Raw genomic sequence first — 26,839 nt, 5'->3', positions numbered from 1 at the left:
CCGCAGCCAATCGCGCTCAGCCGGCGGGGCGCGCGCCCTGATTGACACGGGGAGGGGCGGGGCTCCCGCTGCCGCCATTTTGTCCCTCCTCGGGCGGGGCGGGGCCGGACTGGTTTTGGAACCCGCTGTCACCGGAGCGGGGAGGTGTCCGCTCATTCCCGGGGCGGGGCCCGGCAGTTTTCGGAACCCGCTGTCACCGGAGCGGGGAGGTGTCCGCTCATTCCCGGGGCGGGGCCCGGCTGGTTTTGGCCAATATAAACGTGGAAAGGGGCGTAGCGCCTGGGAGTTCTTTGTAAGGAGACTGCGTAGTTCTCTCCTTTTCCTGCACGTGTGGCAGGTGGGTCCCCAGGCGCTCTCTCCCGTGCCTCACCTGGAACAATTCTCAACTGGGGTTATTCTGGTTTAATTTATCATATTCGTAAACTTGAATCCAGACAGGGCAGCAAAAATCACAGAAGCACGGAACAGGTCAGATAGGAAGGGACCGCAGTGGGGCATCTGGCCCGACCTCGCCGCTCAAGCAGTGTTGATGAATAACATAGAGAATAGAAATTTTCAGAGACAGTCTTCTGTGTGTCCTACGCAGATAAAGAATGCCTGCTTTCTGATGCTTCAGGTTGTGTTAGAAAGCTTATTTTCCAGCCATTTTGGTATCGTGGTCATTCCAGAGCACATAGCACAGGAATTGCATCCAGAGGGTTCTTGCGTTCCCTCTCCAGTGAGGGAGACTGCACACCCTCTCTGGGCAATCTGTTCCAGTGGCTGGTCACCTGCACAGTAAAAAAGTTCTTCACGTTCGGTGGAACTTCCTGTGTATCAGTTTCTGCTCCATTGCCTGTTGTCCTGTTGTTTGGTACCACCTAGAAGAGCCTGGCTCCAACCTCTTGACACCCCTTGTGTACTGACACACATTGATGAGGTCCCCTCTCAGGTCCCCTGGGCTGAACAGGCCCAGCTCCCTCAGCCTTTCCTCCTAACAGAGGAGCTCCAGTCCCCCAATTATCCTTATTGCCCTCTGCTGGACCTGCGGCAGGAGCTCCATGTCTCTCTTGCGCTCAGGAGCCCAAAGATGAAAGTCTCTGCCTCTCTGATAGCCATTTCTTCAGCTGTTTGCCCTGTCTCCTGCAAACCCAAATGGCTTTATTATCCTCTTTACACCTGGAAGTTCCTCACAGCTGTGTCTGCCCAATGTTAGGTCAAGGTTCTCTTCAGGGACAAACTGCCACCATACAGAGCTGGAATAATTTGTGAGTGTTAGTTGCCTAAGGGAAACCAAGCCCCATATAATTTTTGAGGCCTCGGTGCATTCTGCAGTGAAGGAATCAGTGTGAGGGATAAGCACCATGAGGGATGGCAGAAAACAAGGGGGTGTGCTAACATCTGAGGCTTGTCAGGGAAAATGAAAGGAGGTTGTTTGAAGTGTGTTTAAAAAAAGATCTGCCAGGAAAACCAAACATCCTTGGCTGACAGTGAAAACTGCACTGTCAGCATCATGGCTTTGATGCAAAGGCTACGTGTGTCATCCCCCACGCTCCCCAGCAGCATGTGGTGGAACAGTAACGAGCAGTTTAGGTAAGAAATCATTAAATCTTGAGCTGTCTGGGACAGGGAGGGGAAACCAGGTTGGAAATACACCAGTTAGGGCTCATTAAGAAGATACCTGTCTTGGACAAGGAAGTGTTGATCTCTTCTCAATTACTCTGTTTCATCAGGGTCAGTCTATTGGGTTGTGGGTTTGTTGTTTTTTCAAAATAAACATGGCTGGTCTGCCCATGTTTGGCATTTTTGTATTAAATAGGAGGCCCAGAAACAAGATTTCCCCTGTCACCTGGGAAGAGCAGCATTTTTCTTGGAGCAGCATCTACTGTCTCAGCAAGGAGCTCTGCTGCCAGCACAGCAGACACCGCTCTATCAGAACACCTCAACCCAAATCCCCAGCATTTCTTGCTCTTCTTGTCCTACTTCAGGGAGCCTTACAAAGGCTCCTTTCTCCTGCACTCCACTCATGGCTGCGCTAATCTTGGCACAGCACAGTTTTGCTGGCACGCATGCCGCATTCTGTGCTGTTCTGTCCTGGCCTCATGCAGGTCTGGCAATGCAAGGTTTGACCTTTATCTAGTGCAGCTTTTGCAGGTGTCTGTAGCTACTTTTTCAGAAGAGTGAATTGTTCTCAACTCCGTCTTGACGGCAGGGGAAGAAATAGCTTTGGTATCTCACAAGGAAAGAGAACTTAGGCACTGTTTGTTTTGGCAAGGTGGTCACTCTGGATGCTTGTATATAAGAACTGTAGGGTTAAGTAGGGGCATGCGCTCAAGGACTGGTAGACTGAAATACCTGGGAGAGCATGGTAGATGGAGAAAAGTGGATTTGGACAGAGTCCTATCATGCTTCCATTTCTAGTCCATTCTTGAGCTAACATTTTCCATGCTTTCAATAACTGTCCCCATCAGGGGCTTTTGAGTGCCAAATACGAAGCAGACACATCTTCCTTCAGCCTTATCCACTGCTACCAAAAACAAGCTGTGTGAGCAGAAGGTCTGCAAGGCCTCGCTTTATACTGTCTTGGGCCCTGTGAGGAAGGTCTTTCATGTGCTATAAAGTGCAGATACCAAGCAAGATGTGCAGAATCTCCCTCTCCTGTATCAGCTCTGTGATTGTCAACAAGGATTGAATGCTCTGGTCCACTCCTCAGTAAGGACAATAAGATTCCTCTTGTCTGTGCAGCTTTGTATTTTGGTGAAACATGCAGGTACTTTGATTTCACACTGGGGGAACTGAACTGAAATATGTGCAGAGAAAGCTGGTGATGGCAGTGTCGGATGAGCTTCACTGCCTCTGGTACCAGGCTGAAATCACCCCAGAGCTGAGTCTGGCTGTCAGTGTCTCAGCCTCCACCAGTAACATTCCAGGCTGTGGGAAATGATTTCCAGTCTCACTTTCTTCAGGTAGCCCCTCCCTAATCCCAAGTGGTGCCTGCCTGGTCTGTCTATGCATGACAGATGTTGCTCTGTTCCCACCTAGGTTTTCTCCCTGGAGGAATTCCATATTTCTTAAGTGCCGTCTTCAAAATACAAACAAAAAGCCAAATTATGCTCTGTAAAATATGGGTGTTGCCTCAACTCAGCTAATGGTAGTGCTCAGAGTTACACTATATTTATTGCTGCTGCTGAAGTGTCTTGCTGTTGGAGATGATGTGAACAGCTTTGTTTTGCTGAGTTGTTTCCTTTTTTCCCATTAGTACTGACATGGCGAATATCCAGAAATCCACATTGCCTGTACATACCTTTTTACACTTAGCCATAAAGTATCTGGAGTGTCTCTCAGCAGAATTGGGGCTTTTCCAGTACTTCAGAGCATGGTTCTCAGTTGCTGGGTTGTTTGGTGTTTTTTGGGGTTTGGGGTTTTTTAAGCTTTAGCTGCTGGAATCCAGGGGTTACAGAAGAGTTTTTCTGTCCCTCAGAGAAAATACCAAACGTTTCTCATTCTCTTGATTGTACAGGAAAACTGGAAAATAATATTTGAAATTACCTGAAGGATTGGAACCTTTGAGGAAAATGAAAGGAGCCCCCAAATTACGTGGTTTAAGATCTCCTCTGTCCCCACATGCCCATATCTCTTGGAGAAAACTGGCTCAGGGATGTTAGGGGAGGTGAGTGGTAATTTGCATCTCAACAGTTCTGGCCCTCCTTTGATTGACTCCAAAGGAATTATGTATCTTCTCACATAAAAAGTTCTCCACGCTCTTGCCTTTGCTTCCATCTCTGCAGGCATCCCTGGCACCCTCACTCCCACTCTCTGTTTGATCAAAGATTCCCCTCTTCTCCTTTTATCATTTTTGCCTGCTTTAGACTCTCTGCCTCCTCCTCTGAAGCACATGCCCAGAGTTACCTTCCAGCCAAATGTACTTCAGGTTCCCTGTGCCTTTTCCATCAAAAGCCTTTATGTAGGAAAGCCAAAGTTGTCCCCCAAGAAAGGAGAAGCCATCTCTGGAGAAACTCAGAGTGGAGACTGAGAACTGACTGGGGCCTCCTACCCTTCTTTTGCAAAGTTCTGAAAAGTAGACTGGAGAGATAAGACTTGTGGTATCTGTAGGGCATGAATGGGGCTTCTGTTCTGTCATGGAAAACTACTTGAAAAGCCACAAACAGAGCATGGTGGGCAATGGCAGAACCCACTGGAACTTGGAGTTTCAGTGCTTCTTGGTGGCCTTGCCATGGGCTGTTCTGCCTGTGGAGCTTTTTTCTGCATTATAATTCATTGACAGGAGAGAGACAAGTGTTTTGTGATATCATCCCTCTGTGAAAGCCTTTGGGACAGCCCTATATTGTAGCCCTGGTTTTGTGCCTGACATGTTTTGGTTTTCTGAAATTCTTTTCCCAGGGAATTTTCTGTAAACAAGAGACATGTTTTTGTAACTGTAACTTTGTTTTTCATTCCTTTTCCTAGGAGGGACTTCTTCTTGATGTCCCTCTGGTCTAACCAATGTAATTGAAGAGGTTTGTCTTTTTATCACCTATCAGATTGGTCTGTTTAAAATAGTATATAAAAGAGACACGTGCCAAAAATAAAGGAATAATTTTCAGCCTTCTGAAGTTCAGAGTCTGTGTTGTTGTAGTGTAAACCAGCGTCACCATATCAACACCCAGTACCTGGATGGATGGATGGATGGATGGATGGATGGATGGATGGATGGATGGATGAATACAGCCAGGTGAAGTAGTTGCGACCCTTTCTCCTGACTCTGTGCCATGCCTTGTGGTTCCCACACAACTTGTACACCACCCTGCAGCCCTGAGGGTTGTTTGTGGAACAGGTCTAGTTGGCATCACCATATTCAGCTACTTAGAGTGTATCAAGGAAAGAGTTCAAGGAAACAAAAGCAACCCACGACCACCCCATGCCACAGGATGCCCATAACAGCTCTAACAGCTCCCTGCAGCACTGACACTGCACCATGGTTGTTTGGGGTTGTTGTAATTTTTATTCCAGGATCACAGGCCCTTGCTTGGTAAAGTGCTGATTGTTGACTACATTTGTACTCCAAAATGAGACTGATATCACCTAAATCCCCCCCGAGTTATGCCTACCCGGCCTATTCTTACCAGCCTCCGGTGATGGGGCCTCTGGTGCTTCGCCAGGCAATCTACTTGAGTAATTAACTGTCTGTTCTGTTAGAAAGTGTTTCCTAATGTCTAACACCAGTCTTGCTCTTTGTAATTTAAACCCCATTACTCCTCACCCTAATCCCCAATGGAATCAACAAATGATTCTGCCGTTGTCCCACTGCCCTACACCCCAACTAGAGAAAGTCTCAGGCCAATTTATGGCATGGCCTCTGCCTGCGGAGGTGGCTCCCCTGAGCACAGTCACACAAGAACAGGGGAAAACAGAAAGGAAAGATCTTTTGGCAGAGTGCACTAATAGAAATGACACCCTTAGAAAGCACCTGGGTTTGTGATGGCTGGCTGTGAGCTCGGAGGGAGTGGGGCAGTAGGATGTGTTTGCGGCATGTGCCTCCTGTTCTCTCCTACTGCACCGGAGGTGACTGTGGTACCCAGGGGTGCTTGGGCAGGCGGGAAGAGCGGCTGCAGGGCACCAGTGAGACTTGGGGTGACAGGGGAGAGGTTTCACCTATTGTGAGGGACCCTGTCTGCATCCCTGCCTGCACTGCACACGCCGCCATCCTGCTGTTCCTACAGCCTGTGGGGCTGCCCCACTGTGTCCGGCTGTGCCACCGATGTGCGTCACTTTGCGCAACCGAAGCGATGCAGCCCTCCGGGGCCGACCGTCATCACCTCCGGCCCCCCATACAGACTTTCTCCTTTAAGCCTAGCTAGCTCAGAAATGACCAGGCTGATCCCTCCCACCTGCTCGCCCTCCCTGGCCCGGCCCTGACGTCAGGGGAAGGCGTGCGGATGCGTGTGTGTTCGAGGCGCACATCATCCACACATCAGACACCGCAGATCCGTCAGCCGGCAGGCAGCCAGCCGCGAAAGCCCCGCGGAGCCGGGCTGCAGGCGAGACCGCTGCTCCTCGCAAGGTAGCGGAGGAGCGCCCGGCCCCTCGGAGCACCGATGCTCTGCAGAGCGCAGCTCCAGGGAGCCCGTCGCTTCTAAGGAGGTGAGTAAGGGGAGGCACAATGGCCATGCAGCGCGCCCGGGCTATTGTAGCTGGAGATCAAACTTCACGGACCACCTTTTCCTCTGAAATCTGCTTTTTCCTTTTGACGATGGAGAGGTGCGAGGATGAAGCGTGACTTCCCTCCTCCGGTTTGGTTTTTTCCCCGCCAGCCTCAGGAACAATAACTCCCCTGGGGTGGCGGCGGCAATGCTGCGCGTCTGCTTTGGCTTGGGGGCAAATAATCCAGGGTTTTGCCACGGAGGGCTGAGCTCAGCTGGGATCCAGCTCTCCGATTGCCGGGTGAGCAGGAGGCAATTTGTGAAAAATCTGACTTATTAAAGTAGGCTGATAGTGATGGGGGCTGGAATTGGGATTTCTTCGGACCGGCTGCACTATTCCTGCCAATGGCAAAATAGATCCACAAAGGAGGAAGGAAGGACACAGATGAAGATGTTTATGCCAGGTCTTTCAACAGATGCTATGCTAATAAAAAAACCAAAAACCATCACAAGAAAGCAAACAAATCCTACAAACTTGGTATTTGGGAATGGTGATTATGCATACATGCTTAAACGGTAAATCAAGCCTCCATTATGGTTTCTCCCTTTGCTTCTCCTTTGCATCTGTCTGCCTGCTTGCTCTCCCTCATGGCCTCCCTGAGAACTGGGCAGTCCAGCACTGACTAAGGGAGCTTTTTATAATCAATCCATAAGGGTGACATTCATATTTTAGCGCTAAGCAGGCTGTATTGTAGGCGATACTATCTCAGCAAAGATCTCTGGAGTTGGGAGTGTGATTGGCTTAGCTGGGGAGGGGATGGTGTCAGTATGCATTGCCCAAAAACCACCTAGTTTTATTTTTCCTATAGTAATTTGTCTCATCAAAGGGGTTGTAATAGGCAGGGTAGGTGAGAAAATTGCTTTGCTTGGTATTTAACTCTTAACACGATCTGGTAACCAAAAACAGGAGAGGGGCAGCTGAGAGGCTTTCATTAGCATCAGACAGAGGCAGCATTTATAAAAATCTGCCATACACCAAGGCTGTGGGCCTTCTCCGAGGAAGGAAGGATGGAGAAACATAGCCCAGTCAGTGTTGCAGTGGCCCTGCTTGTGGTAACCCCTGCCTGGAGCCATCGTGGTTCCCCAGCTGGTTCCTGCCCTTCATGGCAGCCCCCCTGGGATCTCTGCTGGCCACTGTGTTATTGTTGGGTCCCTCGGCAGGTGAATATGCCCAGCAGCTGAAAAATGGAGTATTTGGTTTTTCATTGAGCTCTGGGGACATGCTGATGCATGTGGAGGGGGGTAGCTCTTCTCTGTTTCAGTCTGTGTTCAGACAAGCTAGGTCTGGGGGGGCATCAGCCTCCCCGAGAATGGCAGTGGGCCAGAGCATTGCTTTCTGTGCTCCATGGGGTGAGGAGATGGGTGCTGGCAGCTGGCTATGGCGGTGGGGTATCTTTTTGACGTACAGAGACCTTTTTTTCTACTGGAGTGGATTTAGAGGGGTAGTAAGCCTGACTCCTGAACAGGGGCCACTGGCAGTTGCAAGGGATGGAGAAGACGTGATGAAGAGTGGCATGAAAGAGCTCGCGCAGGAGATTGCTGCAAAAGGCAGCATAGGGAAAAATAACCTCCAGCTCCTTGGCTGGGGCGGGGGGAGCAGTGGCACTCGGGAGAGCCGAGTGTGGCGGCAGGCAGCATCCGAGCTGGGGGTTTACAAAGAGAAGCGGCGGCGTGAAAGCGAACTGCCCATAAAGGCGACGGTCTGGCCAGGGGAAAGGTCACGTCCAGAGCCGGAGCTTGACGGCGGCCAATAAAGCGGCCACCCATCCGCCAATACATCCTGGGCATCCAGGGGGTTCCAGTGGCTGGGAAGGAGCACAAAGAAACGCCGCACGGGAGGGCCGACTCACCGAGGGCGACTAAGCTAATTAAATATGTATTCCCCAGCCCGGGCGAGAGAATGTGAGGATTTTTTTTTTCCGCTGCCACTAATGAACGGGGAGTGACAGACAGAGGCTGCTGCCGCCTCTTCAAAAGGCTCTTTACCCCCTTCTCGGGGGCCTTGAAAGGCTGTTTAGTTAAACAAGGTCATAGCCAGCACCCAAGTCAATCTGTTTGGCTTTAAAGAAGGGGAGAGAGACAGTGATTTTATTTGATTAACCGCACACCTTTCAGTCGCTGCTGATGAACGGGGTACTTGGATCTAGAGATAAAAGCTGATGTGTCTACTGCCTGTCTGCCTTAATTGGCTTGGGTTTCCTGCCTCCGCCTGCAAGGGCTCCTGACTGTCAGCTCCGCTTGCTCAGGAGCCTGCCCTCCAAAAAATATAAAAGCAAAGCTGGCTTCTGCTGACAAAGAAGACCCTTTCACCAGAGGGCTCTGGGGTTTGGCTTTGAGATGTTTTTTGGGGGGAGGAGGGAAGGTGACAGGAGAGGATGTGTTTTTTTATAAAGAGCATCCTTCCAGGGAGCCCTCGGCTTGCAGCCACCATCCTCCTCGGCTCGGAGGACTGTCACCCCGGGAGACCCTCGGAGCAAAGCCACCAAGAGGAGACAGGGAGGAGCGAGGTGGAGGTCCAGCAGTGGCGGTGGAGGGTGGTTACGCTGGAAAGGCTTCCCATGCCCCGCGGCAGAGCTGGGCCGCTGCAATCTCTCCTCTTGCTTCCTCAAGTGACCCGGATTTCGTCCCTGCACTGTATACGTGTGTGGGGTGGATGTAGTGTCATGGTGTGATGTCAGGCAGGCCGGGGAGAGACCTGAGGTGGGGAGAGATGCGCTCATCCCCGGAAGAAGTTACTGTGGAAATTACCACAGGAAATTGAGAAGAGAGTGAAAATGCCTCTTGTGCCGAGGTACTCCCTCCTTGTCTCCTGCCGGGGTTGCATTGTGGAGAAATGGTTGGGGAGAGGATGGTGACGTGGAGAGCAGGGAGGGAAAGAGGACAGTAGAGGTTTTCCCTGATCTGCGTCTGGGCTGGGAGGAGAGGAGTCACTGGCAAAGATAGACTTGTGTCCCCACCCTTCTCTCAGCCTGCTTTTGCCCTGAGTTTAATTTCCTCGGTCCCTTTGAAGCAGGGATTTAAATGAAGTGGAAGGTAGGATACGGCCCTGGAGTCCCCCAGGCACCAAAGCTCCTGTTCAGCCTGAGCTTCACCAGCACCACCAAAGCCAGGAATTCAGCTGCTGGGCACCAAGGCTGACCAGCAAATATAGGATGCTTGATCCAGGTGCTGAAAAGGGGCAGAGTGCTGCTGGCTGATTGAGACAGCCTCGGCATGGCCCCAAGACAGGGATCTCTGCTCCAGCCCCTGCTTCGAACAGGAGATAGAGCAGGCAGCTCCATGACATATCCAGATGCACTCATCTGCCAATGATGGGGATCCCACAGCCTTGCTGTGCCCTGTCCCTGTGTTTATCCCAGTGAGCTGCCACCCTACACCAGGGCTCCCCCCTAACATCCCCATGGGCCATCCAGAGAGCCCTCGGAGTGTCTGTGGAGGATTGTACCTAGTTCGTTCTCCCACAAGGGGCAAGCTCAGCTCCTGGGGGCAAACAGCAGTCCAGGAGGGCACCCTCTGCCGCTGCCCTCAGCTCTCAGGAGCAGACCATCTGCCTCCTCAGCAGTGCCCAGCATGCTCCCGTTCTTCCCCACCACTTGTCCCCCATAACAGGGAACCTTCCAGGACACCTGAGGCTGGGCTGGTCCCACAGGTGAACCTGGGGCAAACCCACTCTTGGTTGCCACTTCACCAGCCTTTTTGTCCCTGCAAGCTCCCCCTCCTGCACACCCCCTCGCCTCTTATTTTAATTTTGCGTCTGGGAAACTTCCATTTTTCCAGCCCCCTGTGGATGCCAACCAACTCCCTCAGCATACTAATAGTTTGCTCCAAGCATCATCATTCAGGTTAAATACCCTCCATTGTCCCTAAACTGGCGGGGGGACGGAAAGGCCTCCTCTGTGCAGAGGAGGCGCACCATGCTGAGGCCATTTTCATAGTGATGTGGCAGAGAACTGAGGGCTGTTTCCCCCAAATCATCCCACTTCTCCAATTCTGACACCTCCTGGGAAGGTGACAAACCCTGTAGCAATGCATGGGGATCACATAACTTTTCTCAGTCCTAGAAGTGGCCAGGCTGCTCACCAGTGCAGGCAGGGCAGTCAAATGGGGGCACAGATGGGAGCTGTGAAGCAGTTTGGTGTCTGGTCTGGCTTTGGGGTGTCTCGCTTGGGTGCTCCCTGAGCCTCTCTGAGCTCTTTGGTCATGGAGGAAGGAGATGCTGAGCCTGAGCCTGGGAATGGGAGAAGGAGATGTTGAGCCAGGGTTTGGGGGAAATAGATGCTGAACGTGGGCAGGGAGGCTGGTAATGCTGAGCCTGTCAGGCCAGGAGCTGAGCAGCCCCCGTGTGGGGCGGGATGTGGAGCAAAAGCAGATGTACGTGCTCCAGCTGCTGCATGGAGGAGAGGAGCCACTGAAGCACAGGAAGGGTTTGGTGTGGGGGTGGGTGGGGAGCCAGAAAAGGGAAAGACAGTTTGGAGGGGTTTGCAGCCACAACTGGAAGTGGTCTCAGAAGGCAGGAGGAACATGGTGGCTTCTGCCTTGGAGTAAGACTCTTGCGTGGCCTTTACTGCCTGGGCCCAGGGGTGAAGCTCTGCAGGGCTGAGAGGGCGTAGCTGGCTGAGGCGCATGTGGACAGCATCCCATGGCAGAATTCAAGCTGGATGGGCAGCCATGGGGGGCCCAGTGGCAGGCACAGCCCCTGGCAGAGGAAGAAAGTGGAGGTGGGTGAGGGGAGCAGGAATTGCCTGGTCCCTCCTTGAAACTTCAGCTGCTCTAGAAATCTTTTCCCATGTCCTTGGTGCCTGCTAATTTAAGAGTGGAGGTGACCCCCTTTTGCGCATTCCCCCAGGGCCCTCGTGTCTCAAAAGGCCACGGTGAGTCAGAAAAGAAATTAAATATTCTCTGTGTTTTCCTGATGTGTGCAGGTATTGTCCCTGCTGCTGCATGCCCCAGTGGGGTGGAAAAGGCCTGATGGGGGTACTGGGGAAGGGGATGGTAACTCCATGGAATATTGGGCTCCTCAGCTCCAGGTGACGGAAACTCCTGAGCCTGAGGAGCTGTGAAAATGGATGAGCCCCCACCCAGTGCACCCAAAGAGAGGTGCCCTCAAGCAACCCCTGGCATGGGGCACCCTGGGACAGAGGCACTAGCATCAGATGCAGCAGCGGATTGGAATAAAAATCAACAGAGCAAGGCCTTTCTGAGCAAGTGGCTGCAGTGCCCATCACACATTAGAGCATCTGGGAGGCTTAAAAATGCACAACCCCTCCTATTTCATGCTGGGGTGCTTCAGCAAGTACAAGAGTGCCCACAATTGTGATTTCTCCCATTGGCAGGGTTTCTGCCCCTTAGGGCTTTAACTCCCTGCAAATGGCATGATGCCTTCAGAAACTGGAGTCTGATGATGGCAGCAGCAGGAGGTTGTGCTTGTGTAGTGGCTCGACTGAAGTGCCTGAGGGGCATGAGGGCCGCTGGCAGCCTCACCACATTCTCCTGGTGTTCCTTCTTCCTGTAGGAATGTGCCTGGATGGGCGGCAGCAGCTGCTGACTGGGGCTGGGGTTGTGTCCTAAAACCTACGGGGCTGAAGCAACCTCCTGTGCTGAGAAACCCTCAGGCCCCTGACCTTGATGTACTGATCTGTTATGTCAGCCTTTTTTCTTCACTTTTTTATTGAAATCTCAGAATGGGAGAAGTTCTCAGAGCCTGGGAGTGGAGGCCCAGGCATGCTGGCATTGCATGGGCATCCTTCCCAAAATGGTTCCTGCCTGTGGCAGTCCACTGCTTCTTTTCCCAGGGCGTGCTTTTTAGTGAGTTAATCTCAAATACATGGGATTATCCAGTCAATTGAAATGTTGAACAAACCAGGTTCTTCCCTTGGGGTTGATTTTCTGGAACATTCCAGGTGACTGCAAGCTGGGACAGGCTTCCTGGGGCAATTCTCAGTGCCGGAGGTTGGTGTCCAATGCTGAAGGCAGGCAGCATGCTCCCTGCTCCCACAAGTGGCTGGAAACTGAGGGACAATTTCCTGACAGCAAATTATGCCAAAAGCCTCACAGAAGGCCCTGTAACCCCCAGCCCCTTTTGCTCCCCAGGTCAACAGCAGTAGGCCCACAGGCCTGGGCATCCTTTCTCCTGCTGCCCACCCACCCAATACCAAAACGGAGGAGCCCACCGACCCCACCATGTCATCGGACCCCGGTGCCCCGCCGGCAGTGCCACCCCTGCACTCCCCCAAGTCGCCGGTGTGGCCCACCTTCCCCTTCCAGCGGGAGGGCAGCCGCATTTGGGAGCGGGGCAACCTCCTGCTACGGGACCTGCCCAGCCCCCTCCCCACCAAGAGGACCAGGACCTACTCGGCGTAAGTACCTGGCGAGTTTGGGACTGTCCAATTGAGCCGTGGTCACCTGCAATGCTTGCAGGACCCTTTACACCTGGTGCACTTTGCCAACGTGGTGCCCAGCATCACCTGCCCAGAGTGCTCTGGGCGGGTGCCGTGCACTCGGCCCAGAACCATTGTGTTCATAGCAAAAATCTCTCCCTGTGCTGCCTCCTGGGCAAATGCCACAAGTGGAAAAAATCTTCCCTCTTCTCCTGTAGGACAGCACGTGCCTCTGCTGGACCCATCTTCAAGGGTGTCTGCAAGCAGTTCTCTCGCTCCCAGGGCCACGGGTTTATCACCCCAGAGAATGGCACTGAGGACATTTTCGTGCATGTGTCTGAGTAAGTCCCAGGGCTGTGTGGTGCTGGAAGACCCCAGGGGAGCCATGCCATCAGCATGGGGCTGGAGACTTGTGGGCTGGGGTGTGGATGTCTCCATGGGATGGACATGGGTCTCTGCTTCTCCTGTACCATCCATCACCTGTGGGTTTTCTTTTCCAAGGCACAGCTGGTGGGTCAGGTGCCTTCCTTTGTTCTGGGTGGTCTGGGGCAGGGGTCCATCTCTTGGCTGCAGCACCACCACCACCACCTCTCCTTTCCTCTCCTGCAGCATCGAGGGAGAGTATGTCCCAGTGGAGGGGGACGAGGTGACATACAAGGTCTGCCCCATCCCTCCCAAGAACCAGAAGTTCCAGGCAGTGGAGGTGGTCCTCACCAACCTGGCACCCCACACGAAGCATGAGACATGGTCTGGCCAGATCATCGGCTCCTAGGCACCCAAGGGGGCCACCAGCCACTCAGCCCCATGGAGCAAGCCTGCCCAGCCACTTGCAAGGAGTGTGGGGGGAGCTGAGGCAGTGGTGGGGCCGGGGCTGCCCCCAAACATGCAGGCGTTTGCATTCAGTGTCTTTTATAAGGTTACAGTTTCCTTTCTCTGTGTGTATTTGTAAGTGTCTGTCAAGGGGGACAGGGGAAGCAGAGCCCTCCCTGACTGTCCCCCAGCTCCAGGGGCAGCACCGAGCCCCATGTTCCATTCCTTGCTCCTGAGGCCATGGGGAACAGAGGAACCAGTCCTACACCCCAGCCCTCCAGCTCTCCTGGGCTGAAGCCGGTGCTGAGAGCAGGAGGGGGTGGGGAGAGGCTGCGTGGCTCAGCTGATCCTCCTGAACTCCACTCTGGCAAGATGGACACCCCTCTTGGTCCACAGTGGGACAGCAGCAGTGGGACATGCCCTGGTGCAGGGATAAAACAGGGTGGTGTGGGGTGGCATATCACTGTGCGGGGTCTGGGTGGCTGAGACCCATCTCCATTGCTGGCAGCTCACAGCACCCACCTGAGCCACATCCCTCCATCACAAGATCTCAGGTCAGCGGTGCCAGGGGGAGGTGACTGTTCACAGAAAGCAAAAATTTAGTTGTAAGAGGCAGGCAGCTGCTGGCAGGGCACCCAGGATGCTTGGTGCTGTGCCTGGGGGGCTGCATCTGGACACGGGGCAGGGGGCACTTGGCACCTCTGTGCTCCCCACTGCTGCCGGGCAGTAACATTCTTGGCTCAGTGCTGACATGGTTTTGGGGAGACAGACACTTTCTCCTCCTTCTCTTGCCCCCCATCCCCCTGGGGACCCCCCTCCCACGCATGTGTGTGTGTGTGCATGTCTGTAGCTTGCTGGGGTGGTGAGGGGCTGAGGGGTCAGAGCAGCCTTGGCCATGGGGCAAGCGCAGCCACCTCCTCCCCCGCCCCTTGGTGTAGGCAGGGTCCTGTATACAAAGCACAAACCTTGTTTTTGGTCTTTTCTGCCAAACCCTGGCCAGGTGGGCTCCCACAACCCCAGGGAGCGACGGGGCAGAGAGCACTGGGACAGGGACAACACGCAGAGCACTGGGACAGGGACAACACGCACTGGGCTGGTCCTGAGCTCACCCCAGGGAAACGATGCTGATGCTCCAGGGATTACCAGCATCTTAGGGGGTTCAAAGCACTGTTGGGGACAGTGGGGTGCCAGGAGGTCCCCCCGAGCAGGATAGGAGGTGATAGGGAGCTCCCAGAGCACTGTGCCAGCAGGAGCTGCTGGCACTGCTGGTGCTCAGCATGGATGGAGTGGGGCGTTTCCCACCATATTTGCTGCCACTGTTGCCGACAGGGCTAAGTGGGGAGAGGAGCAGAGGAAGGCTCGTGCCACGCAGGACAGCTGGGCCCTGTGGATTCAGGAGGACTACCCATGCTGGTGTGGGGATTGCCCCAGGACCCTCCAGCCCAGTTCACTGCCAACCCAAAGCCTGGCTCTCCCGGGCTCAGACTCCAGGCATCCCCAGGACATGCAGTCAGCTTGGCCAAGGCAAACTGTTGGATTTTTTTTTTTTTTTTTGAAATAAACTAAAACCCTAGACTTGTTGGTGTTTTTACTCTGGTGTGGTTCTCGCCTGTCTGACCATATGTCAACCTTTGTAACATTGGCAATAAACCATTAAAAGTGACTTTCCCACGAGCCCTCCCCATCCTGGCTCTTTGTCCTGTGTGGATGTGTCACAGTGACTCTCTCAGGTGAAGGACCTGGAGCACCCAGGAATTTATCCGGACATCGGAACGGACTCACCCACGGTATGTCCCCGAGGGGGCTGGAGATGCTCCACACTGTGAGCCTGGGACAGGAGGCTGCTGCTCACCCTGAGGGCTGACCAGGAGTGGGGCTGGTCCCCCATTGCTGTGGGGACTTTGAAGTGCGTCTTGCCTGTTGGCTGGCTGCCTTTCACCTCGCACAACCCAGCACAAAGCACACACTGCTTCCAACTGCTGCGTGTTGTGGCTTTAATAGGATTGATTTTCATTTTTTTAATATACATATCTGTGTATTTAAATATATTTCTCATTTAACAGTTGTCACCAGCCAGACAGGAGCTGCCTATTTCACACGGATATGGATCCATACAGCATGACAGTCCTGGGCATGAGGCCTGCCACATGTGCTTGCTCACATCCACGGGGAGAAACCCCCACTTACGCTGAGGGCACCCACCATGGGAGGAGCATCATGGCAAAGGTGTCTCAGGGACATGCATGAAATGCCTTTCCCTTCAAAGGTGCAAGTCACCTCAGCCCCCAAGGCCACCACAGTGCTCCACACCATCAGGGCCAGACCTGGCTCTTCACTCATCACTAAGCTCACTAGAGGTCCTGCTGGCTATGAACAGACCTACAGGAAAAATAAACTCCCCAAGACTCACACACAACCTGATCCACACTGAAACAGAGAGGAAGGAATCACAAACACACAATTCCATCATGGAGGTTGCAGTGAAGGGCCAAAACCCGTGACCTGTGAAAAGGGTATCCTGCATACAGGCTTCTGTATGCAGAATACATACAGTTCCTCTTCTCCCACACAGAAATCTTCCCTGGGTAGAAAGAGGAATTCGTGGATTTTGTGGGGATTTCCAGATGCCAGGCAGACTGCTGTGCTCATGCAAACGTGCTGCATCAGAGATCTGATGTGTTGTAGTTAGGAGGTGCAGTCAGGCGGAGGAGACAGCACTCCACCAGCACTGGTCATGCAGTATCCCTGCTCCTGTGGCCAGGCAGCAGTGCCGAGGGCCACCAGGAACTCTGCCCATGGCAATGTGGGAGCCCTGCCCTGGGTCTAAAAGCACTGGTGTCTCTCGCCTGAGGAGGATGGTGGTGCCTTGTGTGGGTGGCAGTAGCCAGCTGAGAAACCTCTCTGCAGTCCAGCTGCCAATGGAAAATGGAGAGCCACCATGAGGAAACTAGGAACAGGAGAAAAAGGGGAGAGAAAACAGGACCAAGAGACAGGGCAGTGCCATACCAGCAGGGATGGGGTGAGAAAGACTTCTGGGGAACAATGGGGGAGGGTTTGCAGAAACCTCCAACATTCTCCAGGTCCACAAACAGCAGATTCGTGTACCCTGGGGAGCTACAAGCAGGACATCTCCCTGGAGGGGATCCCTGAGCTCCTTTTGAGCACCAAGTTTGTGACAAGTGTCACCATTGTGGCCACACACCACAATGCAACTGCTGGGAATAAATGGACAATGTGAGGAAGGTCAAAGGCTGAAGGAGAGATCTGGGTTTGTGACCTACAAAGACCCAGGGAGAGAAACAGGACATATGACAATTGCACTGGACATCACGTCTCCCTAGAGGTGAGCTTGTAAACTGAGTGTGTGGGATGAGACGGGGGCAAGAGCAAGCTTGGAGGGCACTGCTGAGCAGGTACCTCCAGTAGCTCTATGAACCAGGTATGGCTGGTGTTGGACCCCACTGAAAATGTCTCTGGCAGCAGAATGGAAAGCTGAGCACTGGAGAGGGAAGGGGATTTGGTCTGTTATGAATGCCCTGGGTAAGGTTTTATAAGGACACATCTCTCTTATGTGAGACTGTGGGTGCTGGGCCTGTTCAGTCTAGAGAAGAGAAGACAGAGAGGATTTCATTAATGCATATAAATATCTCGAAGGCAGATGCCAAGAGGATGGTGCCAGATTCTCTTTGGTGGTGCTCACCGACAGGATGATGAGCAATGGCCATAAACTAAAACACACGAGGCTCCACTTCAAGATGAGGAAGAACTTCTTTATGTTGAGGCTGGCAGAGCACTGGAACAGGCTGCCCAGGGAGATTGGGGAGTCTCTCTTTCTGAAGACATTCAAAACCCACCTGGACACATTCCTGTCACCCGCTCAGGGTGATCCTGCCATGGCAGGAGGTTTGGACTAGATGATTTCCAGAGGTCCCTTCCAACCCTAACAATTCTGTGTTTCTGTGATGCCCAATGGACACAGGAGTGGGAAGACCACTGGAAAGCCTTCTACCCCAAACTGTTCCATAGCATGAGGTGCCAGGATCCTGCAGCTGTGCCAGGCAAGGTCTGGCTTGAAAATAGAGAATAATAGAGAAAATAAACCCTAGGTGTTTTTTGTAAGTTAAAAGAGAAGAATTGGTTTCTTCATGCACCTGAGCAAAGCTCAGAGCAGCAGCCCAGTCATGTTAAAGCTATCATTCCCAGGTCATCTGCAGGGAGGGACTGGCACACGGTGGCATTGAGGGGAAGGACATGGTGACCTCTCCATTAGAAAGCACAATGGTGCAACAAGCTGGGATCTCAGCTACTCCTTCCTACCACAGGCTTGGAGCGAACAGCCTTCCTGGCCTCCTGCCTCAGAGCAGCTCTGGTGAATGCCTCAAGCCTCAGCAGCCCCAGCCTCTCTGGCCAAGGTGCAAGGCAGAGAGGAAGGTGAGCCGCATGTTCCCTCATGCACAAGTGTTAAGAGACACCAAGTGGAAAAGGAGAGAAGAGGGAGTGCAGGACAGACACACACTCACTCTTTGGCCCTTTCAAATGCTTTCCGACCACAAAAGCACCTGCATCACCGCCCACCACAGCTGAACTGTCAACAGAGAAGTTTTCTCTGAAGGCAAGGAGGGACTGGTGCCATGACCCCCAGCCACACAAAGGGAGTGCTGAGGGGCTGCTCAGCCCAGGACCCCTCCTGCCACCCGCCCACACTCACATGTTACATCCTTGACCAGCTCTGTCAAGTGTTTTTTGGTCTACCCTGAGCAGATTCCTCAAATAAAGGTGCTTTTCCTGATGGGGGGAGAGGGTGGGACTGGGGCAGGGCTGCAGGGACCGAGCAGTCAGCACTCATTTGCTCTTTCTGGAAAGAAGATTTCACGGCATCGCTGGACCGTGTCCTGGGGAGACTGGACACTGTGTCCTACAGTGCGGGGATCATCATAGATTTCATAATCGTTCCCTCCCTGCAGGGGAATAGAAAATAGGGACAGCATTAGCAGGGTCTTGCCAGAACAACCTTATACATGAATCCACATTTTGCTCTGTCCCGTGAGGAGCTGGGCTGGGAGCCAGTGGCTGGGCAGGTAGGGACTTGGTGGGCAGGGGCAAGCAGGGCTTTGCTGGCCCACAGGGGCAGAAGAGGCTGGGCTGGGAGCTCTGCCCCCTCCCTCTTGCCTCCCTCTTCAGTGCCAGGGGAGGAGCACAGAAAAGATGAGGAAGGTCCCAGCTCAGCAAAGCTTGTCCAGGAGCCTGGGTTAACCCCTGCCCTGCTTGTGGAAGGGCTAGCAGAAGGTGGGATGGGCACATTTGGGGAGTAGAGGCTGCCAGCATCTGAGAAGAGCTGAGTGGATGACCAAGCTGATCTACAGCAGTAAGGAAGCATCATCCTCCAGTGCTCTGAAGCTAAGATGAAGCTGCTCCTGCTGTCGAGGAGTCCTCTCCTAAGTGCTGGGGGCTTATATTCTGGGTCATGCAGGCCACAGGATTGGCTGCTGCCCTCCCGAGGGTGCTGGGGCAAGGAAAGCAATGCTGAGGTGGCCCTGCTTCCCAGCACAGTGAATCCAAGGTGATTTCCCCACGAGCCAGCAGAGCCATCGTGAGAGCATTGCAAATCCACAGCACAGGGCAGCATCTTCCCCCTTCACACCACCAAAGGTCTGTGTTGGCACCAGTGGGACTATGGGGATCCATAGGATCCATGATGGAGCAGCAGGAGAGAAAGCAGCCATGTGTGGGGTGAGTGGGGTGTACTCACAGGGGTTGTCTCATTCCCAAAGAAGTGGATGGTGTCGAATCTCTCATCGTCGAGCACATTGAGGCAGTAGCGCTTGTCCCAGCCCTCTGGGAAGACGTCAAAGCTGATCATGCCCCCTGCCAGGAGAATGGAAAGCATCAGGCAACGTGGCTGGGAGCTGGCAGGGTGTCCCCCAACCCTGGGATGGGCAGGAGGATGGGAGGGGGCCGGATGTCTGGGGGGAGTCCCCACCCCAAAGAGCAGTCACAAATACCAGCTCTGCCATGGTGTTCCTCTTTGCACATGGCTAGGATAGTGGCAGAGGCTGTTCCTATGACAACAGGCTGCAGTGACATCAGCATGGCTGGGGTGACATTAACACAGCTTCCCTGCAGGCAAGCAGGAACCAGAGGGTTCTTCCCAAGAGAGGCATCTTTTGGGGGGAGATTTTGGGTCATGCCTTGCAGATAGCACCAGCCCATTCTGTGTCCCAACAGGGGACAATGACCTTGGAAATTGGCACCAAACACCCTCCGAGGCTGCTGCTAGACATCACTGGCCCTTCTAAAACCACTCTGCTGATGCTCCTTAACTGTGCAGGGACTGGGGTCTCCTGCATACTGTCTCTGCACACTGATCAAGGACCTTGCTGTGGAGGTACCACGGACCTGCAGACATAATCAGGGCACAACACTGACACGTCATCTCTTGACACAAGTTTAGTGAGGGTTGCCAACATCTGGAGAGGCACCAAGTCACATGTGACCAACATACGGGGCAAGGGAGCTTTCCCAGAGAACATGTATTTGGACATGGACACCCACAGCCACCAACGGTTAACAAACTTCCCAGCCCTTGCTCTTAGACCAGGCAGAGTTAATCCCAGCACTTTGCTCCCTTTTGGGGGTGCTTGGAGGCAGCACCTTCCCCATCCTCTCAAGTTGCCCCACTGTGTCGGCAGGCTGCAGAGAGACTCTTGTCCCAGCACCAAGACAGGAGACATGCTCATCCCAAAATAAAGCCCTGCACCTTAGGGCACATGTATGTTTAGGTCTCACTCAGAGCCAGAGGTACGGGGATTTGAGCTGGTATGTGTGACCTTCTGCCAGTCAGCTTGTCTTCTCCAGGCTATCTACTGGAGTATCCACCAGAAATCCTGGAGTTTCACACTCTCCTTCTTAAATGATAATCCTAGCTCTCTGAGGGTGAGCAGACAGATAATCACAGGGTCAGTTCCTGCTGAAAGAGAGGCACTGACACCCCAAGTTGCTCAAGCACGCAAGTCCTGATGCCATGCACCTCCCCTTCCTGGCTGTTTGGAATGTCCCTGTTGCTTTGGGGATCCTGAACCAAGACTCCTTGGAGCCTGAGAAGATGGGATGGAGCCTGTATGTCCACCTTGGAGCAGAGAAATTGGACAAGACACTGTGATAAGGACGGGAGCAAGTGCCCTGTGAGCTCAAGGATGGGGATGGCCCCAGGCTTGCAGCAGGATCCAGCATCAGAGCAGGAGCCAAACTTGGTGACATCCTCTTGTTTCACATCCAAAGCCATTTACCTATAAAAACCACTGCCTTTCACTGCATTCTAGCCATCTAAACAGAGCTGGGCAGCAGGAATGGGCTCCTGATGATAGCTGGAGCAGGTAAGAAATCAAAGGGAGAAGAGGTGGTGTGAACCAGCCAGCACTATTATTCCCCTAGGTAGAGCAGGGGACTGGGGGGCTGGAGGGCTTCCACCACCTCTGGGCCTTGCATGCTGCACAGCCAGGGAAAAGGCACATGGAGCCAGCCTGGCAGAAGAGCTATGTTTCTGCATGCCCTTTTCTCAGATGCCTGACCTGAGACACCCCACATTTTCTTTGTGGAGGAGCAGGGGCCCCACAGCTCCCCTTCATGTTTTTATACAACAGTCCTGGGCTCTTCATGGCAGCCTCATTTGTCCAGCTCTCACACCCCGTGCCTGAGGGGACACAGCAGGGGGGACCTTGTCTTTCTCTGCTGTGACAAATGGCACGTGCCAGTGCTGTGGGCAGCACAGGATGCCCCTGGCAGGATGCTGAAGGTAAGCGAAGGCTCTCAGACAAAAGCTCTTGGAAGATCAGAGGGCCCAGGGTGTCACCCACTGCTTCAGCCTCACCACCCCCTAGCCCTTTGGCTGGGCTGCCACATGGAACCTTCTGATCTCACACCCCTGCAGAGGATCCTCTTCCAGCCTCATCCCCACGACTTACACACCCTCATTTCTCTCCCTATCCTGGCCAGACACCCAGGATTGCTCAAGCCCCTCCTTCAGCTCCACACCGTTAGTAAGCTGGCTGTCAGAACCATCCCAAGAAGCAGCCCTACAAAAGCCCACGGCAGGGAGCTGCAATCTCCTTACTCGTCATCTCTTCCTCTAGGAAGAAAGATGTTTCCCTTGCAGCTAACTGTCCCAAGAAAACCCCAGAGCCAAGACATGCATCAGGCTCCTGTCTCATTCCTAGACAAGAGTGCACAGGCCTGGGCTCTGCTACCCACTCTGTTGTGATGCTTGAACCAGAACAGATCCATTGGGCAGCAGCAGGCTCTAGTAACTGAGATTAAGGCAGGGACAATGTCACGGGGTGGAAATCTGTCTGTCTGGCCAATTCCCAGGGAGGGAAGTCTGCAGTATGGCTTACTCTTTGGATGCAAACGTGACTCCCCTGTGCCAGCTCTCCAGGACTAAAAGCTCCTTCTGCTCTTCCCAGGGTTTCCAGAGACCCAGAGGGAACAGTTGGGATTCCTACTCCCCTTCACAGAATTTTATCGGAATCATGATAAAGGCAAAGCCAAGCAAGCCCTCCTTGCTCACCTCGAGAGAAACGCAGGCCTTTTCCAGCAAATTCCCTCTGCAAGGCTGCCACAAACTTCTCTCGTATCCGCTCTTTCTGTGGAGGATAAGGAGAAACGGGAAGAAAAGAGGGTTTGAATAATTAGATGTTGACAGTCTCCCAGAATCCACTGTAACCTGTCTGCTGGGCAACTCTGCTCCCTTCCCACCGGCACTGGGCCCCAGTGCCATGCCATTTAGCCAGCTTCCACCTGAGTGTCCAAGTAGGTCAGCAGCTCACTCCACTGGGAGGAGAAATGAAATACTGCTTCAGTTTCCCACAGCCCAGTTCATAACCCAAAGCCTACAGTTTTGCTTAAAAAGTCTTGCAAAGACCAGCTGATTCCTCAACCCAAGGAAAGCTGCCCCAGGCAGAAAATGGAATGAGCATGGGCCAAATCCTCCAAAAGACCTGCCCAGCAGATCTGCCATGGCCCTCCCAGTTCGCAAAGCCCATTAGTTCCAGCTCTGTTGGGGCTGGGGAAGTGGGAGAGAGAAGACAGCTGCTGGGCCATCTTTGGGTACTGTAAATGAGGAAACATGCTATTAAATAACTGCCTCATTCCCTGGGACTCTCCCATGGCACAGGGAATCCTACTGGCCACCCCCTTGCATTGGGGGTCTCCAATGAAATCAAATTTCTTCCATTCATCTGTGTCCTCCCTTGGGTTTTCTGGCTCCCAGTCCTGTCTTCCCCTTCTTGCATATGCACAGCTTGAAGCTGGACCTCCCTTCTCCTTGCGAAGCAGAGGAGCACGTAAGACCTGAGATCTGTGGTCGTGCAAAACCAGCCAAGGGTTGAGGGTGAGCCCAGGTCAGGCCCTTGTACCTTGTCCAGCTCAGAGAACTCGATTCGCTCCTCTGGGGTGCAGCTCCGACCAATGGGGGAGATGTTCAACATTCCATTGCGAAACTCAATGAAGGTCCCTCTGTGGGTGGGCAAAGGCACAAGGTCACTGGGGCAGTGAGAAAAAAACAACCTTTCCAGGAGAATGGCTGCTTAGTGAGGCTCTGCAAGAACATTTCAGGAGGAGAGAAGCCATGCCCACTCCTGAGTGCTTCACAACAGGCACAGATCAGGCATCTGCTTAAGGACCCAAGGAGCTCAAAGTTTTATAAAATGAGACTGTGAGAGAAGAGAAATAAACAGTCCCTCTATGCCCTGGGAACAGGCTAGAAGCAACGAGCTTAGGGGAGATGACAGGTAATGTTTTCTAATATTGTGGTAACTGCAAGGACAGCTGTTGCGTGGCCTGGACCAGCTGTCTGATGAGGTTGTGGTACCTCTACCCCATGAGGCTCTTAGGAAATGCTGTGTAGGATGGGTGAAGCTAGCAGTACCTTGGGGCAGTAGGATGGCCCAGGTCAGTGTAACTCGTTGTTGATGTCCGGCAGCAGGCTGAGGAGCAATCAGGGCCTCCTCAAGGGACACAAATCAGGGTCTTTGTATCTCCCTTTTGACCCCTGCACCTTTGACTGCAGCTCTTATCTAACCCTGCACAGACAGGATCCAGTTCCTGCTTGCCACCCTCACCTTGTGCTGGGGTCACTTCTTGGCTACTTCCTCGGTAGAGTGGTTGAAAGCAATGAGCTGGCAGAAAACTGCTCCCTTCTTTTCTCTCTGGTAAAAACGCAGCTACTTCTGTTTGCCTACTGGGGAGTCAGACAGCTATACCAGCACTGGTGGGACAGAAACAACAGGGGATGGAAGCCCTTCTAGTATGAAATTAGACTGAAAATCTTGTGCTCGAGAGGGAGATCCCCTCTCCTGTCCAGGACACCTGAGCTTATTGTCCCTCCCAGCCCTGCCACCTGTTTCTCTGTGATGAAGTGCTTACCATCCTGAGCATGGAGGAAAAGCTCTCTCCCTCCTATCTCCTGACACGGTGAGGAACATCATGGAATGGACACACTGGCAGGGCATCCATTTCTGTGAGTTGCCTGCAGGCTGGGAGCAGCATCTGTACAGCACCAAGGGTTTGGTGGCTCACACCCCAGTGCAGGACTCAGGAGATGTGGGTTAAAGTCCTTGCTTTGCTAGAAATCCCATAAGCCTAAATCCACAGAACAACTTGGGAGCTGAAACTCTACCAAGGCTGTTGGGTAACCAGACAACAACGAGGCAACCGAACAGCCTGGAGGGTTCCGGGTCCCAGCCCATGCTTTCGGGGGCCTGTTCAGCTGGCAGTCCTGTTACAAGGAGCCACCCTAGCCCCTCTCACTGGTCCTTGTACTGCCATGTGGTGACTTATATTAAGCAACTAATCTGGATCACAGTTTAGCAACTTCTACCAAATTAATTTCAACCCAACGGCACACCTGCTTGGGTTCACTGTACAAACACGGGGAGAGCAGGAAAAAAATCAGCAACAGCAAGGGGAGGGCAGAGCTACTGCTCCCAGCAGTCCTGGGTGGCTCATGTGTTCTTGAAACTGTGGTCTGAGGTGAGGTTTGACCCTGCACCCAGGTTGGTTTAACTGCAGGCTGCCTCTGAAAGAGGCCCTCCTGCTCCCTGCTTTCACCTTCATGACATAGGTTCTCTCTTCCTGTGCTAACAGAGTGAGCTGATCCAATGGAAGATTACTCTTTCTTGTCCTGCTAGTGGCCTGGTCTACCTTGAGCAGAAGTGCACCAGCCCAGCTCAGCCTCTGGCTGATGGATCTCAAGGGGAAAGCAGAGAGGAACACAGGGTAGGGAGCAGAGCAGGGCCAGCCAGTGACACTGGGTTAGAAACAGTGTGAAGCTGTGTGCTCAGGGGCTGGACTTCCCATCTTAAGATTGACTGTTTGCCTGGTTGGAAATATATACTACCAGTGCTACCTGATGCCCTGTCCGGTAATAAGCTGGTATCATTGTCCTAAATGAGATACACATGGTGGCTGCACCCTGCTTCCCAGCGAGGAAAATCCAAGGGGCAAAAGAGGAGGCATTATGCTAAAACATAGTGCAGACTCTTCAGAACAAAGACACTCCTCCATTATTTGCCCAACGTACCCAGCTCAGGGAGACAGTGATCCTACACAGTGCCTCTGGATGCTAAGATAACCTGGAGCAAGACAAGCTCTGTAGGTCAGCTGTTTTCAGGACAGACCTGGAGCTCAGCACCCCAGAAATCAATGTCATGACTTCCACTCACATACACTTGAGCCATTACCGTTTCTTGGGCAGCTTCAGCAGCGCCATGTAGTTGAGACAGAAGTTGATCAGATCCTGCAGCAGCTCCTCCCCCAAGTGGTCCTGAATGGCCTGCAGAAAGAGAAGGGCAGGTGATGATGCCTGACTTCCCATGAAGCCCACCTGGAAGAGGTAGCAACTGGGGAGAAGAGGCTGCCCATCTGCCTGGGTAGAGGAGGCGCTGCTCCCCATGGTGCACAGGGCAGGAGAGCCATGGCTGCAAAGGGAGCAGGACGTACCTGCTTGGAGACCAGCTGCCCATTCTTGTATTGCACCGTGCCATTCTCTGCGAAGACGTAGTCAAACTTATCAATGACTGAGAGGGGAGGGAAAACAGAGGAAACATTACTACTGCCTGGGAAAAGGGGCAAAAAGGGACTGGGATCAGGACTGAGTGAGCCATCTTCTTGCTTCCTTAGTACTGTGCTTTCCACAGCTCCTGTGCTCTGCAAAGGTCACTGGCCACCCTATACTCCTTGCTTTGCTTTCCACAAAGTGGATGAGGAGATTATCTTCTCCTCACGGGTGGGGAGGTGACGCACGCAGGGGGAAATGACCTGCCTGAGGTCATGGGCTGAATCAGTTGCAGGACAAAGATAAGGGCTCAAAAATGTTCGGCTTTCAACTACATACGTGCTACTCTGCTCTCCACTGTGTCCTCCCCACTGCCAGGCTGCTGGGGTGATGTGGTTACTGGTTATCTAACTCCAGCCCCCCCTTCAACCCAGACACGCAGCACAGGCAACTCAGCAATCGGCCTCAGCCGGGAATTTCTCGGCCTCCCTCCACTAACGAAGTGAGAGGCAGAGCTTGGAGCCTAGTGGCGCTTGTCATCCATGCCGGAGAAGGAGAACACAGTGGAGGAGGCAGGCGCTGCCCCCTTGCCCTCCCACTCCTTACTCTACCCCATGCCCCCACTGGAACGTGACGAGAAACCTGCGGGGACCCCACCATGGAGCAGCAGGGAGGCGAAAATTGCCTGGGGGGCGTGAAGCTGTCAGAGTTCTGAGGTAGCTCGTATAAAACTGACGCTGGAGCCGGCACCATGGATTGGAGCATCCCTGCCTGCCCTGCACACACGGGGAGAGGGAGCCAAGGAGCAGCTCCCGCCTGGGCACGGCCAGCCACCCCAAGGGCAGCCTTGGGGTTGGATTTGGGGCACAGGTGACCCGCGGGAGACCTCGACCGCCGCGCTCACCTTCGTCCCCTTCCCCCAGCTGCTCGGCTATCTTGGCATAGTCGGAGCCTCCCACCACGCCGATGTGCACCCTCTCCCGCAGCTCCCGCAGGAACGCGTCCACCTCCGGCTCGATTTTCTGGCGGGGAAGCAGCGGGTGAGGCCGCAGCCGGCGGGACGAGCTCCGCCTCGCTGGTCTCGCCCCCCCAAGAGCCCCGCGCCCCCGAGCCTCGCTACCTGCCGAGCCGGCGTCAGGGTCCCGTCCACGTCGAAGAGACACAGCACCCGCCCCCGCGCCGCCGCCATCCCGGCCGGGCTCTGCGGACGGGGGGCGGGACCGCGGGAGCTGATGGCGGCTGCCCGCCCTCCGGGACCGCGCGGGCGGGACGTGCCGCAGCGCCAGGCGCCCCTCGTCCGCTCCCCGCGTATCCACGGCCCTCAGAAGGATGCACTAAGGTGCGGGTCCTGAACGGCTTCCCCGCTTCGGCTATTTCCTTAAATCTTTTTAGAGCCTGGAGTTTGGGACAGGGTGCGTGTGTGG

The 26,839-nt window shown here is 53.7% G+C and overlaps 2 protein-coding genes across 2 annotated transcripts; one reads left to right on the top strand and one right to left on the bottom strand.

Annotated features, from left to right (window-relative positions):
* Positions 1-5,905: 5,905 nt before the first annotated feature.
* On the top strand, positions 5,906-15,050 carry CSDC2 (cold shock domain containing C2). Its single transcript, XM_066183612.1, has 4 exons — positions 5,906-6,120; positions 12,270-12,535; positions 12,775-12,897; positions 13,166-15,050. The coding sequence occupies exons 2-4, from the start codon at positions 12,360-12,362 to the stop codon at positions 13,326-13,328; spliced, it is 462 nt and encodes a 153-aa protein (XP_066039709.1). The 5' UTR covers positions 5,906-6,120; positions 12,270-12,359; the 3' UTR covers positions 13,329-15,050.
* A 1,168-nt stretch (positions 15,051-16,218) lies between these two features.
* Positions 16,219-26,694, bottom strand: PMM1 (phosphomannomutase 1). Its single transcript, XM_066183611.1, has 8 exons — positions 26,536-26,694; positions 26,320-26,437; positions 25,361-25,437; positions 25,102-25,193; positions 22,777-22,876; positions 21,930-22,005; positions 19,116-19,231; positions 16,219-18,324 (listed from the first exon to the last, which is right to left on the bottom strand). Exons 1-8 carry the CDS (start codon positions 26,602-26,604, stop codon positions 18,202-18,204), a joined length of 771 nt encoding a protein of 256 aa, XP_066039708.1. The 5' UTR covers positions 26,605-26,694; the 3' UTR covers positions 16,219-18,201.
* Between the last annotated feature and the right edge of the window lie 145 nt (positions 26,695-26,839).

The sequence above is a fragment of the Chamaea fasciata genome, unplaced genomic scaffold, assembly GCF_029207755.1.
Source record: "Chamaea fasciata isolate MVZ Bird 193981 ecotype frontalis unplaced genomic scaffold, bChaFas1.0.hap1 SCAF_5, whole genome shotgun sequence".
NCBI lineage: Eukaryota > Metazoa > Chordata > Aves > Passeriformes > Sylviidae > Chamaea > Chamaea fasciata.
Note: the sequence above shows the minus strand (reverse complement) of the source record. Positions and strands in the feature narration are given on the sequence as shown.